This window comes from Protopterus annectens, chromosome 14.part0 (assembly GCF_019279795.1).
Source record: "Protopterus annectens isolate FY-2018-M chromosome 14.part0, PAN1.0, whole genome shotgun sequence".
Taxonomy (NCBI): domain Eukaryota; kingdom Metazoa; phylum Chordata; order Ceratodontiformes; family Protopteridae; genus Protopterus; species Protopterus annectens.
This window is the reverse complement of record NC_056748.1, coordinates 985,899,908-985,915,406: the sequence shown is the minus strand read 5'-3', so window position 1 is coordinate 985,915,406 and position 15,499 is coordinate 985,899,908. Positions and strand designations below refer to the sequence as shown.

At 37.7% G+C, this 15,499-nt stretch overlaps 1 protein-coding gene across 1 annotated transcript in view; it reads left to right on the top strand.

Moving 5' to 3' along the window:
• The window catches only part of WDFY4 (WDFY family member 4), a 4,454,583-nt gene that overhangs the window by 2,046,374 nt on the left and 2,392,710 nt on the right, over positions 1-15,499 (top strand). The window contains exon 34 of the mRNA XM_044055648.1: positions 13,388-13,500. Within this exon, the coding sequence (XP_043911583.1) occupies positions 13,388-13,500 (113 nt within the window). The remainder of the gene's footprint in view (positions 1-13,387; positions 13,501-15,499) is intronic.

Below are 15,499 nucleotides of genomic sequence, written 5' to 3'. Positions count from 1 at the left end.
TTGTGCAGTTTCAAGCCACTAAAGTAATTATTACCTCTAGCATTGTGGTGTTCCTTGACAGTTTTTCAATACTAATGTTGTAAAGTTTATTATTTATGAATGTCACAGAGTGGCCCTTTGCTGTTAACAATTATTTAAAAGGATGTGCTCCAGAAAGATGGTTTACCTTTCTCTTTTCCTGTCTGAGGTAGCTTGTGCCTGAGTTTCTTACAATCATCATATCAGATATTTGGCTATGTTTCGTAAGGTATGACATAAACTGCGTTATTCAAAGAGGCAAAAAGTCCCCATCTGATTAAATCTGCCCACATCTGGTGACTGTTATCTAGTAACTTAAAGGATGTTCTAAAATCTACAAGTAATGCAGAAAAAATTGACTGTTGCATTGAACACATGCATCTCCCATAAACTAAACACTATTTAAAAGACAGTCCAATGTATAAGTACTGTCCCTTAACCCAATCTCTTTATTCTGCAGACTACTGTTTAATTCTATTTTCCTGTTTATCTTTGTGAAACATACAGTTTCAAGATTTTCAGAGAGACATCTATACAGATAGTCAATTCTTATTTGAATCTTTGTCTCTAACATACTGGAACCACTGTCTAAAATTCTCAGTTACAAAGAATTGAATTATTTTCTTGTATTTTTATTATACAATTTGATTAGAAAAGGACACAATCCTGGATACATGTATATTCTGGCCTGATATTACCAAAACTGGATGCTTTATTTGGTTTTATTTTTCTGTGTGCCACCACAGTCTTCTTACTTTACTAAAAGGCTATGGCCATGTGAACAAGACAGATATAACCACGTTTTCTGTCTACAGATCAGTAGAAATATGTTTCCAGTTTGTGTCATTATTTTTCCCAGTATGTAGTCTCTCCTGATTTCTAACCTTCATCTTCTAGAATGACTGCTTACATTTTAAAACACTGAAAGCACTTCTTTGTTTCAGTACTGAACCCTTTTCTTTTTAGTCATAAGCTTCTTATAGGTAGTTTCTCAGATTCAAGAGGATTTTCCATACCTTTCTGTTGTTCATTTCTTTCTTAGGACGTTATCAACCCAGATTAACTTCTCAACAATCAAGGTTAAGACAGATTTTCCAATTGTAGATCTACTTCACTGTACTCTTCTTTCTCTCTAATCTTACCTGTGGTAGGACAATAGTGTTAAATGTTTTTATTTCTTTGAGAATACCATGTAATTGTGTTCAATTTGAGATGATCTTTTCATACCTTAATAGATGTTGGCCATAATGGAAAAGTTCATACAACTGTTCAGAGTACCTCAAAACTCTCACGTTTATTATCTCTCATTTTTAAGCCCTTTTGCTCTAGTATAGCTGTTTTCTTTGTTAAATAGTTGACAGTGTGGGCACTGTTTACTCTTAAAATTAATTAGAAATATGTCCTCATGTATGGAGCATTCCATGAACCAGTCAATCAGTGAGTATCCATTCTTAGAACAGATAATAGATAATAATGTATATTCCTCAACCAGACAAGCATTGAGCATCCTTTCTTCAAACACATAAATAGTTTATATTATTCTCCAATCAGTGTGATTACTACTGGTAATAATAAACTTGCAGGCCTGAAAGTGCTCACATGTTCATCTTGATGCCATCAGGTTACCTCTTCTTCACATACATCTGTAAAGTGTCATTGAATGACTTTTTATCATATTCACCAGATTTAGTTAAAGTGACATTAAAATGTCTTGCATGTTGGTAATTTGTGGGCTACCTCCTAGCAATACAACCATCTTATCTTTAAAATATAACCATGTGGCATCTTAGGTGGCATCTTAGGTGTATAAATATTATACACTCATAAGTAATGGTATCACTTTGCATTGAGGTCTAGGAGCCTCTAATAATGCAACTTCTCTCACTCCAAACAATTTTTCTGTATAGCATGTAGTCATTTAAATAAATCTTGAAGGTGTTTAATGTTTTTGCATTGTTTACTTTTTGGGGCAGTCTGTTTTGCAATCTTGGGATATATTGAGAAATGAAATAATCTCTTTTAACAGTTTTATTGCTACCTTGTATTATGGACTTCAATTTCTGATTTTGTAATAATGTTTCTCCAAAGTTAGGCCAAAAACATTCCTTAATAATGAACGTTTCACTGCTTTAAAAGTTAAGCAGAGGTTGCCTCTTAATATAAATTGGTATAATATGATAAATAATTTTAGTTCCTTTAGTCTCTTACAGTAATCCAGTTATTTAACACCATTTATCCTTTTGGTGAACCTATTTTTATACATTCCAGTGAATCAGTTCCTTTAAAATCATACTACAAAAACAAGTTCAATAATAAGTTTCACCAATGATTTGTATAATGTGAGCAGAGTAACTTCATCTTTAGACATTAAAGTAGTAAGAAGTAGACCAGCGTTTTTCATCACTTTTTGTTTTATATCAGTAATGTTTTTTGGGAGTAAGTCTTTTTACCAGTTATGGCTCCAAAGTCCTTTAGATTTCATTTATCGTAGATTTTCTTGTCCCAACCTAATCTTGGTCTGTATTTGTACTAGATGAAATGACTTTACACTTTGTATTAAACATCAAGCCTTTACTTTTAGGTTGTTTTAATTTGATTTAAGGAAGAATTTGGTTTGAGTAAATACTCTGTTTCTGTGGGTTTGCTTCTGTCTTGCAGTTATCTGCATACTTACTTACCCAATAATTGTTAGAAGTTGGAATATTAGAGAATGTAAAACTGAAAAGCATTGGTGCAGTATTTTTAACACCTTTATTAAATTATCACTTAAGACATAGGCAAACATACATTAACAGGAAAGAAAATAAACCGTAGTGATATTTTTTTCCATTTACATACATTATACATTGCATAGCTTTTCTTTCTTTGTAACTGTCATCATTCCAATACTCACATAACTTGCTAAAGTCTTGCCTTCCTTTAAATGTCACGCCTCCTCCTCCTTAGGAACATTATTCTAGCATTGGGCCCAACATTGAGCTCTATGGTACTCCTTTAGTTCTCCCCCTTGCTGCCTTATCACCTTCTGTTGCAACTGCTTGCTCCCTAGTGATCAACCACTTCCCTTTCCATCTAATACTATATATGGGTTACCTTGGAGTTTACAGTTTTCCTGTCTGCCCATGATATTTAGTATCAATTGCTTTAGAAGCATCTAAATACACCACTACACATCCTTTACCTTGATCAGTCAGACTAGAAATCTTGTCATAAAACCAAATTTAAATGTCCATTCATAAAACAGAATTGTGTTTTATGAGTTTTAAGACCATGTTTTCATACAGGTTGATTAAGCGAGCCACATTCAAAACATGTACCAGGTAGGGATGTCAAGCTAATATGATGATAGCTGTTAATTGTCTTGTATATTACCACCTGTGTAAGTAGGAATCACATATGAATTTATCCAGTCATCAGGGTCTGTTCCCCTTTTCAGTACCTTATTAAACATTAGAGTTAATGGGTGAGCTAATTTTTCTGTCATCCTGTTAATTAAATTACTAGAAATGCCATTACACCCCACAAAGCAGGTCTTTTTGACCTTTTTTATAGTCTGGTTCACTTTGTCAACAGTCAACCCTTTCACCACAAGCTCACTGAGTTTTAGCTGTTGAAAAGACAGCCCTGCCAACTACCAAGCAAGTCAGTATACAACATGTTGAATTATGAGATGAGATAGTGACAGTTTGCAAACATCTTAAAATAAGCATCCTCCACATTACACATTGCCTGTTACTATAAATACTACTTCTGCTGTCATGCTGTTGTGGAGAAAGGAAAAATATTGAAAGTTCTTTACATAGAATGTTATCCCTCAGTCTGTGATACTGCTCAACAAAACTGGTCCTGATGTATTGTTGTTCTTAGTGCGAGGGACAATCAGTTTGAGAATGTCAACAGCATAGCTGTCAGTGAGTCATCTACTAAAGACTGCATCCAATATAACTATCTTGCAGGAGAAAGTTTACCTTCAGGAAATTTGCACAGGATTGGTTAACTTCTGAATTATTACAAAGATCCGGCTTGATGCTATTAAAGCACATGCTATTCAGACAAATGTTTTTCTTTTTAGTTAGGAAAGCCATGAAAAATATGCCCTGGCAGCTACTGTCTGCATGTAAGCAGATTATGGCATGGGTTTTAACAAATTATTAGCATTCTGTGTGTATCCAGGCTGTATTCAATGTTAGGATCTTCTGACACGTTTGATCTCTTACGGAACCATAAGTACTCCTTTCATTGCTTCTTTCCAGCTGGTTTTACTGTGGCTAGCTGAAATGTGCATTATGTCTTAGACTCCAGAGGTATGGATAAGTACATCAACGATGCAATTCGATCAGCATCCCAGATGCAAATTAAAAATAACAAAACCTTTCCCATTTAAGGTGCAGCTCAATATCTGATTGCTAATAGAGATTGAGTATAATTATGGCATTAGGATGAGTTATGCATTAACACTTTGGAGAACACTTTTGTTATTGCAAAGAAGCACCCTTCAGTTTTATAAACATCAGCTGTTTGATTCCCAGAGCTTCACTGCACACTTAACCGATTTTACCTACAGAAGATTTGCATTTTTTATTTTATTTTACTTTATTTTGCATTTGATAATTGGGAAGGTCCAGCTGGGCAAATCATGTTTTCAGTAGTTGCCCAGAAACAACAGCAACACAAGGAATTATAACAGCACCAATATCAGCAAACATCAACATTAAATGAAACATCAGTAACGTTTGCTAATTGTGTAAACACGGTTCTAAAGGAAAAATAAGTGACTTACTACAGTTTAACTAAGTGTCAGCTTACCTGTTTGTTTGCTTGATTGCTTGTCAATGAGTGTAGAGCTCATTTGTGTAGACTTTTTCTCAAATACAGCCCGGCTACACTGTTTGTTTAATTAATTTGTTCAGAGTCACGCTGTAGCAAAAGAAGGCTGTGGGAATCAAAACTTGGCTTACAGGATGAACAACAGCTCAAGACCTTAATTGTCTTAACTGCCAGAAAATCTATAATAAAGTTACACATACAATACATTAAATTTATAATGAAAGTGATGGTATGGTCTGTTGACTTATTTATTAATATATGTATCTGTATTACAGGTAGCATATTTGTGCATGCTTTTTTTATGTTTATTCATATGTTTAGCCCTGCTTATGTAGTTGTTCAGGTTATTTTTATTGGGTGCTTGCCTTGATTTTCAGGTTGGGAACCACCGCATTTTGAGCTACACTTCAACTGGGCTAGCTTTTGTCATTTTTGAGTTATGTATTGGTGAAACCCTATGGGCAAAACTGGCTTATTCCACTAAAACAACTTTCTTTTTTTTTTTTTTTTTTTTTTTTATCTGCAATGATACATTTTATTTGTGTATTGCTATTCATTCCATTGCTTTTGTTGCAGGAAAAATAGACTATTAACAAAACTCAAGGCAGTTAACATGAGGAGTAGTTCAAACAGAGTGTTAAGGACAGCAGCAGCATGATTCGTACATAGTCTTTGCACGCATGGTAAAAAATTCATAAGATGTCTCATTTCTTCCTGTCCTCTGCATCTTGCTCTGTTACACCAACCACCTGCATGTCCTCTCTCACCACATCCATAAACCTTATCTTAGGCCTTCCTCTTTTCTTGTTACCGGGCAGCTTCATCCTTAGCATCTTTTTCTCAATATACTCTGCATCCCTCCTCAGCACATGTCCAAACCAACGTAATCTTGCCTCTCTGCCTTTGTCTCCAAACCTGGGCTGACCCTCTAGTGTACTTATTCCTAATCCTGTCCATCCTCGTCACACCCAGTGCAAATCTTAACATCTTCAACTCTGCCACGTCAAGCTCTGACTCCTGCCTTTTTGTCAATGCCACTGTCTCCAACCCATATAACATAGCTGGTCTCACTACCCTCTTGTAGACCTTCCCTTTCACTCTTACTGGTACTCGTCTGTGACAAATCACTCCTGACACTCTTCTCCACCCACTCCATCCTGTCTGTACTCTCTTCTTCATCTGTCTTCCACACTCACTATTACTCTGAACTGTTGATCCCAAGTATTTAAACTCATCCACCTTCGCCACCTCTACTCCCTGCATCCTCACCATTCCTTTATCCTCCCTCTCATTCACACACATATATTCTGTCTTAGTCCTGCTGACCTTCATTCCTCTTCTCTCTAGAGCATATCTCCACCTCCCCAGGGTCTGCTCCACCTGTTCCCTACTCTCACTACAGATCACAATGTCATCTGCAAAGATCATAGTCCACGGGAACTCCTGTTTGATCTTGTCTGTCAATCTGTCCATCACCATTACAAATAAGAAAGATCTCATAGCTGAACCTTGATGTAATCCCACCACCACTTTAAATGCATCCGTTAATCCCACTGCACTCCTCACCGCTGTCACACTACCCTCGTACATATCCTGTGCCACTCTTACATACTTCTGTAACACTCCCGACTTCCTCATACAATACCACAACTCCTCTCTAGGCACCCTGTCATATGCTTTCTCTAAATCCACAAAGACACAATGTAGCTCCTTCTGATATTCTCTGTACTTCTCCATCAACACTCTCAAAGCAAAAACATCGCACCTGTAGTGCTCTTTCCTGGCATGAAACCATACTGCTGATCACTAATCATCACCTCCCTTCTTAACCTAGCTTCCACTACTTTTTTTCCATAACTTCATGCTGTGACTGATCATTTTAATCCCTCTGTAGTTACTACAGCTCTGCACATCACCCTTATTCTTAAAAATCGGTACCAAAACACTTTTTCTCCATTCCTCAGGAATCCTCTTACTTTCCAAGATTTCATTAAACAATCTAGTTAAAAACTCCACGTCCATTTCACCTAAACACCTCCATGCTTCCACAGGTATGTCATCTGGACCAACAGCCTTTCCGTTCTTCATCCTCTTCATAGCTATCCTTACTTCCTCCTTGCTAATCCACTGCAGTTCATGATTCACTAGCCACACATCATCCAACCTTCTCTCCCTCTCCTTCTCTTCATTCAACAGCCCCTCAAAGTACTCTTTCCATCTGCTCAACACACACTCCTCTCTTGTGAGTATGTTTCCCTCATTATCCTTTATCACCCTTACCTGCTGTACATCTTTACTAGCTCGGTCCCTCTTTCTAGCCAATCGGTACAGGTCCTTTTCTCCCTCCTTAGTGGCCAACCTTTTATACAACTCGTCATACGCCTTATCCTTAGCCTTCGCCACCTCTCTTTTTGCCATGCACCTCATCTCCTTATACTCTTGTCTACTTTCTTCATCTCTCTGACAATCCCACATCTTCTTCGCCAACCTCTTTCTCTGTATACTCTCCTGTATGTCTTCATTCCACCACCAGGTCTCCTTGTCCTCCTTCCTCTTTCCAGATGTCACACCAAGCACCTTTCTGGCCATCTCTCTTACTAGCTCTGCTGTAGTTACCCAGCTATTCGGTATCTCTTCCCTGCCACCCATTGCCTGTATTAACTCTTCCCTGAGCATCACCTCACAATTACCATTTTTCAATTTCCACCATTTGATCCTTGGTGCTGCCCTCACACTCATCCTCCTCTTCTTAATCACCAATGTCATCCTACAAACCACCATCCTATGCTGCCTAACTACACTTTCCCCTGCCACCACTTTACAGTCTCCAATATCCTTCAGACTGGCCCTTCTACATAAGATATAATCCACCTGTGTGCATCTTCCTCCACTCTTGTATGTCACCCTATGCTCCTCCCTCTTGTTAAAATACGTATTCAACACAGCCATGTCCATCCTTTTCGCAAAATTCACTACCATCTGACCTTCTGCATTCCTTTGTTTAACACCATACCTACCCATCACTTCCTCATCGCCTCTGTTCCCTTCATCAACATGCCCATTGAAATCTGCTCCAATCACCAGTCTCTCACTAATAATGGGCCATAAAAGTTTCCATACCAAAGGGAAGTCAGTCTGAATGTGACTGCCATGACTCCTTTCACCATACTGTGTTAAAGCACAAGCCAAACCAAAAACTCCTTACTGCAGCAAAAGGAAGGTCCCAGCAGCCAAGCACAAGCCCATAAAAAGGCCAAGGCATAGTTAGTAGCTAAGTCCACAATACGAACTCTTCTTTATTTAAAAACAGCAAACAGCAAAAATAACGTAAAGCGCTTTTCGAAGTTTCAAGTGTAAAGCAACTCATTAAATACCCTACCCAATGTCTAATTAACACTCCTGCAATTAATTCATTAAATTAATACCAACCATTTCAATATGATAACTTTGCAATTCAGTGTCAAACAGTGCTGCAATCCTGTTTACATTCACATTTCTAAATGCAATGCTTCAGTCAATAATCTCAACATTCCGGACTTTACTACAGCAGCTTTAAACCTAAGGTTCTAACAAACCTTCACTAAAAGATTAAATCCATATTTGGTTTAGTATGATTTCAAACCTTTACGGCTAGCTGGATACATATCTAGTTAAATGCAGTCCATTACAACTGATACATTTGCAAACTGAAATAAAACAGTTGTGTTACCTGTCTATCCATACTCGGGTCGTAACCAACATTCTTTTGATATTACAATATCCAAGTTGGAAAAATATTTTTTGTCCTTTAGTCATTAAAAATAGTTGAACTGTTTCTATCATTGTTGACTAATTGTTACAATTCACCTCCACCTTGTCAGTTACGAGTATACGTAACAACACTACGTAGTGGAGTCTGCATTTAAAGCAGCAGTACCGTACTTAGTAAGCTCCGCTGTAACCTGTTCCACACGGACACCCAAAGCCTGGATAGCGGTATGGTCAATTAAACCCGTTGCAGTTGGGTGTTCTAAAGTGTTTCACAATTTAAATGAATGTTTAGCAATTGTGCTATTTTGTTTCAAGGTTTGGGTGCTGTAAAGATGTTCATACACCCTTTCCGTAAATTTCCGATCTGTTTTTCCTATGTAGAAAACAAGGCAATTCTGGCAGCACGCCAAATAAACCACATCTTTTATATTGCAATCAAATCTCTGTGGAGTCATATAGTCCATCCCTCTGATGTTGAATCTTTCCCCTATGTCCATGTATGGACAATATGTACATCTACCACATTTAGTCATACCTACTTTTACTATCCTTTGCCTATTTTCTTTCTTTTTTGATAATAAACACTTAAGGTTGTTACCTCTTCTAAACACTACTTTGGGGGGAGGGGGGGTCTTTCACTTTACAGGTCAATACAGCATCTGATCTAATAATCTCCCAATTTTTATAGATGATCTCTCTGATGTTATAACCATCCAAACTAAACTTTGTGGTTAGGTTAACCCCGACCAAAGAAGCTTTTTCTGTGATTTTATCACTAATTTGGGAGCCCTGTTGACTTAATTCCTGTATATCAAACAGGATGGGTTGGTAAAGGCCTCTCGATCTTTTCCCTTTTACCTCCTCGGTTAGTTCCCTGATCATTTGGGTGGGATATCCTCTTTTGGAAACATATTTCCTAACCTATCACATTCTCGTGAAAAGTCGTCTTCCCTAGTCACCATGCGGGCAGCCCTGACTAATTGTCCTTTTACTACAGACCTCCTTTGAACCAAAGGGTGGCAGCTAGTAAAATGAAGGAAGGCTTTAGAATATGTGTCTTTTCTATACATGTTTGCAAAATAGCTGTTTTTATGTAAGTCCTTATTCAGTAAGACATCCAAATAGGCAATATTAGTTTCATTATATGTGAAAGTAAATTTTAAAAATGAAGTTGTATTATTAAAGTAGTACACTAGGTTTTCCATCTCTTTCACTTTCCCATCTATCAGTATGAAAATATCGTCCAGGTACCTAGTATAAAATTAGGTACCATGAACGCAAATTCCCTGTCCCAATATGCATGATCAAATTAGCAAAACTAGCCCCGCATGGTGACCCCATGGCTTTGCCTGTTGTTTGGGCATAGAATTTTCCACCAAATGTGATGTAGTTGTTTGACAAGACCAGTTCTACCATTTCTGCCAAGAGACTAATTTCATCATTAGGTGCTCCTAGCTCATATAGTAGCAATCTAAGCCATTCAATTCCTTCCACATGTGGGATAGACGTGTAAAGATCCTTCACGTCAATTGTCAAGAAGTTCAGATTATGTCTGAACTTCAACTTTTGGATGTTAGCTAAAAATGACCAGGAATCTTTACAAACCTGTGGCTGTGACGTTACATATTTTTTCAACTGAAAGTCTATGTATTTTGCACAAGAGTATGTTATAATTCCCCTAGAATCCACTAAAGGTCTCATAGGGAGATCATTAATGCATTTAAGGATTTTGGGGATTCCAAATAGGATCGGAATTCTGGGGGCTGGCATGCCAATGTAATTATATATGTCTGCATCAATTCTGGCCTCTATAAACAGTTCTTCTATTAGTGACCGAATCCTCCCATAGGCCATATTCAGTTAATTAAGTGACACTTCTCTATAAGCGTCTGTTCATATGATTTTCTCCATTCTTAGTTGATAATCATTGTTATTCATTATAACTAGCCCTCCACCCTTGTCCGGCTGCATCACCCTAACTTGTGCTTCCTGTAAAAACCTAATTGTCTGCCATTCCACTTTGGTTGTGTTATTGTGCCTATCTGTACCTATTCTTTGAATATCAAGTAAATTATACAGGTCTAGTTCACACATTTGTTCATACAATAACAAAGTAGGGTAAATTTGTGGACAAAATGTGCTAGTTATATAGAATGGGTTATTTACATTGTTCTCTTGGCCAAACAAAATTTTTAAATTCAGTTTCCTGATAAATAACCTCAAGTCAATAACTGAATCAACAATGTTGGCTTTAGACGTAGGAACAAATGTCTGGCCTTTAGCACCTTACTACCCGAGTATGGATAAACAGGTAACATCAATTGTTTTATTTCAGTTTGCGAATGTATCCATTGTAACAGACTGCATTTAACTAGTTATATATCCAGCTAGCCGTAAAGATTTGAAATCATACTAAACCAAATATGGATTTAATGTTTTAGTGAAGGTTTGTTAGAACTTTAGGTTTAAAGCTGCTGCAGTAAAGTCCAGAATGTTGAGATTATTGACTGAAGCATTGCATTTGGAAATGTGGATGTAAACAGCACTGTTTGACACTGAATTGCAAAGCTATCATATTGAAATGGTTGGTATTAATTTAATGAATTAATTGAAGAAGTGTTAATTAGACATTGGGTAGGGTATTTAATGAGTTGCTTTACACTTGAAACTTTGTCTGAGGACGTCTTACTATCAGTGAGACGAAAAGCAGTTTACGTTATTTTTGCTGTTTTTAAATAAAGAAGAGTTCGTATTGCGGACTTACCATACTGTGTTAAGCCATTTATCTTCACTGATATTCTTTGCCCTTTATTTAATCCAGAGCGCTATAATTTATTTATTTTATTTTACATCTGTTGACCGGGTTTGTCTGGCTGAGCTGAATAGCCCTTTGTCAGTGGAGGCCCGGGGAGAAAAGCTCCACATTATTTACATTTAAGCAAAATTGCACAAAGAAAGTATCAACCACCCTTAAGCTCCAAGTATACAAAAAAATCTAACATTCTAACTAAAGAAACAAAAGTACAATCATTAATAATGTGTAAAGGTGTTGTGTTGATATTACATTTGGAAATATATTAATATATAGAGAGGAAAAGAAGGATGCAATTGAGAGGGTAATCTTGGTATTGTTTGATAGGTATTTTTTGTTTCTGTGTAGGAGGCCGAGTTTTTGATGTTTTTTTTTTTTTTAATACAGTTGATGTGCAAATCAAATTTCAGTTGGTCATCAATTAAGACCCCTAGAAGTTTATTGTGGAGTTTGACTAGGATGGGTGTATTGTCTAGAGAATGGATAGCAAAAATGGACTTGAGGAGGTTATTTAGTCTTTTGGGGAGAAATAGTAAGAGTTTAGTATTTTTTGCATTTAGAATTAGCTGGTTGTAGGATAGCCAGTACTCAATGGAATTGAAGGATTTTTGAGTAATGGAATGTAAGTCGGGGGGGGTCTGCTATGGTGATGACAGTAGAGTCATCAGCATATTGGATGAGAGTAGATTGGGCGCAGGCAGTGTATTGTAAATTAGTGAAAATATTAAAGAGTAGTGCCCCAAAAATTGATCCTTGGGGACACCCATTTTGACAGGATGTGGAAGGGAGAGAGCAGGGAGCCATTTAACTGACTGTAGTCAGTCAGAGAGGTAGCTGGAAAACCAGGCAGTAGCAGGAGGGGAGAAGTTGAGATTAGTGAGTTTGTCCAGAAGATTGGAATGAGACACAGTGCTGAATGCTTTGGAAAGATCTAGGAATAAGCATGACACCAGTTTGTTGTTATCCCCAGCCTGAGAGATGGTATTGGTGAAGGATAGGAGGGCAGTAGTTGTGCTATGTTTAGGACTACAGCCGTGTTGTGTAGGGGTAAGCAGATTTTCCTGAAGTAGGTGTTCCATGACTTGCTTGTGCATGCATTTCTCAAGTATTTTAGAGAGAAGTGAGAGGATGGCTGTGGGTCTGAAATTGGCGATTTCATTGGAATTGCCCCCTTTGTGAATGGGTGGGATATAGAATTTTTTCCAGATAGAGGGAAATTTCGATTCAGTGAGAGACCAGTTTATTAAAATGGAAATAGGGAGGGCAACAGAGTTGGCAGCTAGCTGAAGAAAGTGAGGAAGGAGGCAGTCTGAAGATGCAGAGCAGGGTTTTAGTTTGCAAAGTAAAGATTTAATGTACCTAGTAGGCACAGGTTTGAGGATGAAGGTGTTTGTAGAGTTCTGGATAGAGGGAGGGTCTGGAGAAGTATCTGAGTTGGATCTAGAGGGGATAGGACTTGTCAGTTTACTGATAGATTCTGTGAAGTAGGTGTTGAATTGTGATGCAGTTTCAAGGGGTGTATTAGTAGGGCAGGGCTTTGGAGATCAGGGGTTACCAGGGTGAAGTATTTGATTAATTGCATGCCAGAATTTCTTAGGATTAGATCTCTGAGAGTTGGGTGGATTATTATAGCAGTAATAATTGCTGTGTACTGTGCCTGTAGAGCTGTTTGCAACATTCATTGGACCTCCTGTTACATTCACTGGTTGGTATCTGCCAGATGACCATCACAAAGCTAACTCTTATGTTCTTGCAGTACTAACAGCAGTACCATCCATTCTGACACTGCTGAGGTTTGCTAATATTCATGTTTTTTTTGCCAAAAAATTGAGTTTGTTAATTACATATTTGCCCTTCATCTCAGGTTATTAGTTCTTTTTTGTGATAGAAAGGTGCAACATAATTTCTAAGAAAAAATGTGTGACCTATTAACAGTGCAACATAATTTCTAAGAAAAACGTGTCTTGTTTGCTTTTGCAGTTACCCTGATGGATTTGGACTGGAGGCAACTTCCAAGATGGTAAAGTGGCATCATGATTTCCAAGGCATTATTGGCAAGAGAGAACAAGTGGTGTTACCCAAAGCATCTGATGGTGGTGTACTTTTTTTTTTCTCTCTCTCTCTCTTTTTGTCTGTCTTTATGATATTAAAATGGGGAGAAGTACTTAACCTTATCACTATTAGTTAAGAATGATATCATAGCATAAATATAGTACCTTACCAGATTTAGCACTTGGCGACTCCATTTGCTATATGTATACAGTAAGGAATCAGAAGACATACAAAAAATTAATTTTTAGCACATTTTTATTCGTGAGTTTTCAGACTTAGTACTCCTGGATATGCACTAAAATGTGAACATACATACTTGTGTATTGTATTGCTGTTGCAAGATATTTACATCTTTTCTCAGGATAAATATCCAGTCAACCAATATTTCAAGAAGAAACACACTGCACTGTCTGCAACCCACCCAGGTGGGGGGGCTACATGGCACCCCCCATACCCCTCTAACTAAATATACCAAACCACGATTGCACTACTGTGGAAAAGAGGGCAAACTTCCCCCGTGTTGGCTGACTGGATATCCCGTCTCAATAATTTTGTCTTCAGGTAAGTGAGTTTTCATTAATTTGAAGTACACCCTTGACTGTATGTGTGTATATATATATATATATATATATATATATATATATATATATATATATATATATATATGGGTCTACTTCATTTGATCGAAAGACAATTTGACCTAAACCCATTTGATCGAAATTTCATTTGATTGAAAACCATTATTCAAGGCAAATAACAGGGATTTGTCCCCCTCCCCAATGCCGTGCGACCCTGGTGTTGGTATATATAGTTGGGGGGTGGGGGGTGAAGCCCCCCACCTAGTTTCCTTTAAAAGAAGAAAATAACACAAAAAGTACAGATGTTAAACGAAAATAGGTGGGGGGCTTCTCCCCCCATACCCCAGTAGAGATTGTTTTTCTTTATTTGTATGTGTCTGTCCATCAGTGTTGTTTTCAATATTTTCTGTGATTTGAACTCTGTGGTTTACTGTGAAAATATATTCAGTATTTTCATGTAATTTTATTATTTATTATAAAATGTATTTAATCCTTTTATCATTTATCATGGCTGGTTCTTATAAAGAGTATCTAACCTTTGAGAGTACTAATATTTATTTGGTGACACTGTGTGGGCCACTCCAGAAGGCCTAGCCATCTTGGTGAACTACTGCCATTTGTATTAGTATTAATATTACACAGTATAATTGGACACCCTTTGTTAAGGGCCTTAAGAGTAGCTGATTGTGAAGTGTCTGGTGGCAGGGAGTTTACCTTATAGTCTGGGCAAAGCTTGTAGAACAGGTAATCTGTGTCAGTTTTTCCAAGGTGTGTGTGTGTGTCAGCTACTTGAGCAGGGACACAAAGCACTGGGTTTGCAGAGAGGGTGCTGGATGACTTGGCTTGGACACTTGGCTAAGGACCTAACCCTACAGCTGTACCAGTTCGGAGTCTTTTTGGGGACCTGGAAGGAGACAAACATAGAGACATCCCGATCATGGACTGAGGGTGTTCCCTGTGCGCTCTTAAGAGAAATTGTACTTGATGCAGAGAGGTCTGCATCTGGAAATACTGAGTGCATCAATTTGTATTCCAAGTGTTTGTCCCTCTCCAGTGTCAGTGCTGAGGATTCAGGCTCCTTGATTACTGGCCCAGCGGGGAGACTACACATAGTGGCGCCCATCACATATTGGCAGCAGTGGTGGGTGTCCCACCAAGCATTATTTGTTGCTGTCAGTGGGGAAGTACTTCTTAGTTAGAACTCTGGGCACATTTCATAGATAGAGACTCATTTGCATGCTCCACTGTTTATGCGCATGCATTAGTCAAATTTACAGCTTAGTAGATTTGTACTTTTACTCAGTGGCATAAGTTTTGCAGTATGTTACACTATTTTTTGCTTTTAGAGGTAGTAAGTGGGTAGACTGCTGTTTTTGACATTGTGGCTGTGTCTCACTCTCAAAATGTTAAAGATGTAAAACATATGTTCATGTTATATGCCCACACTACATTCTTGCTCATT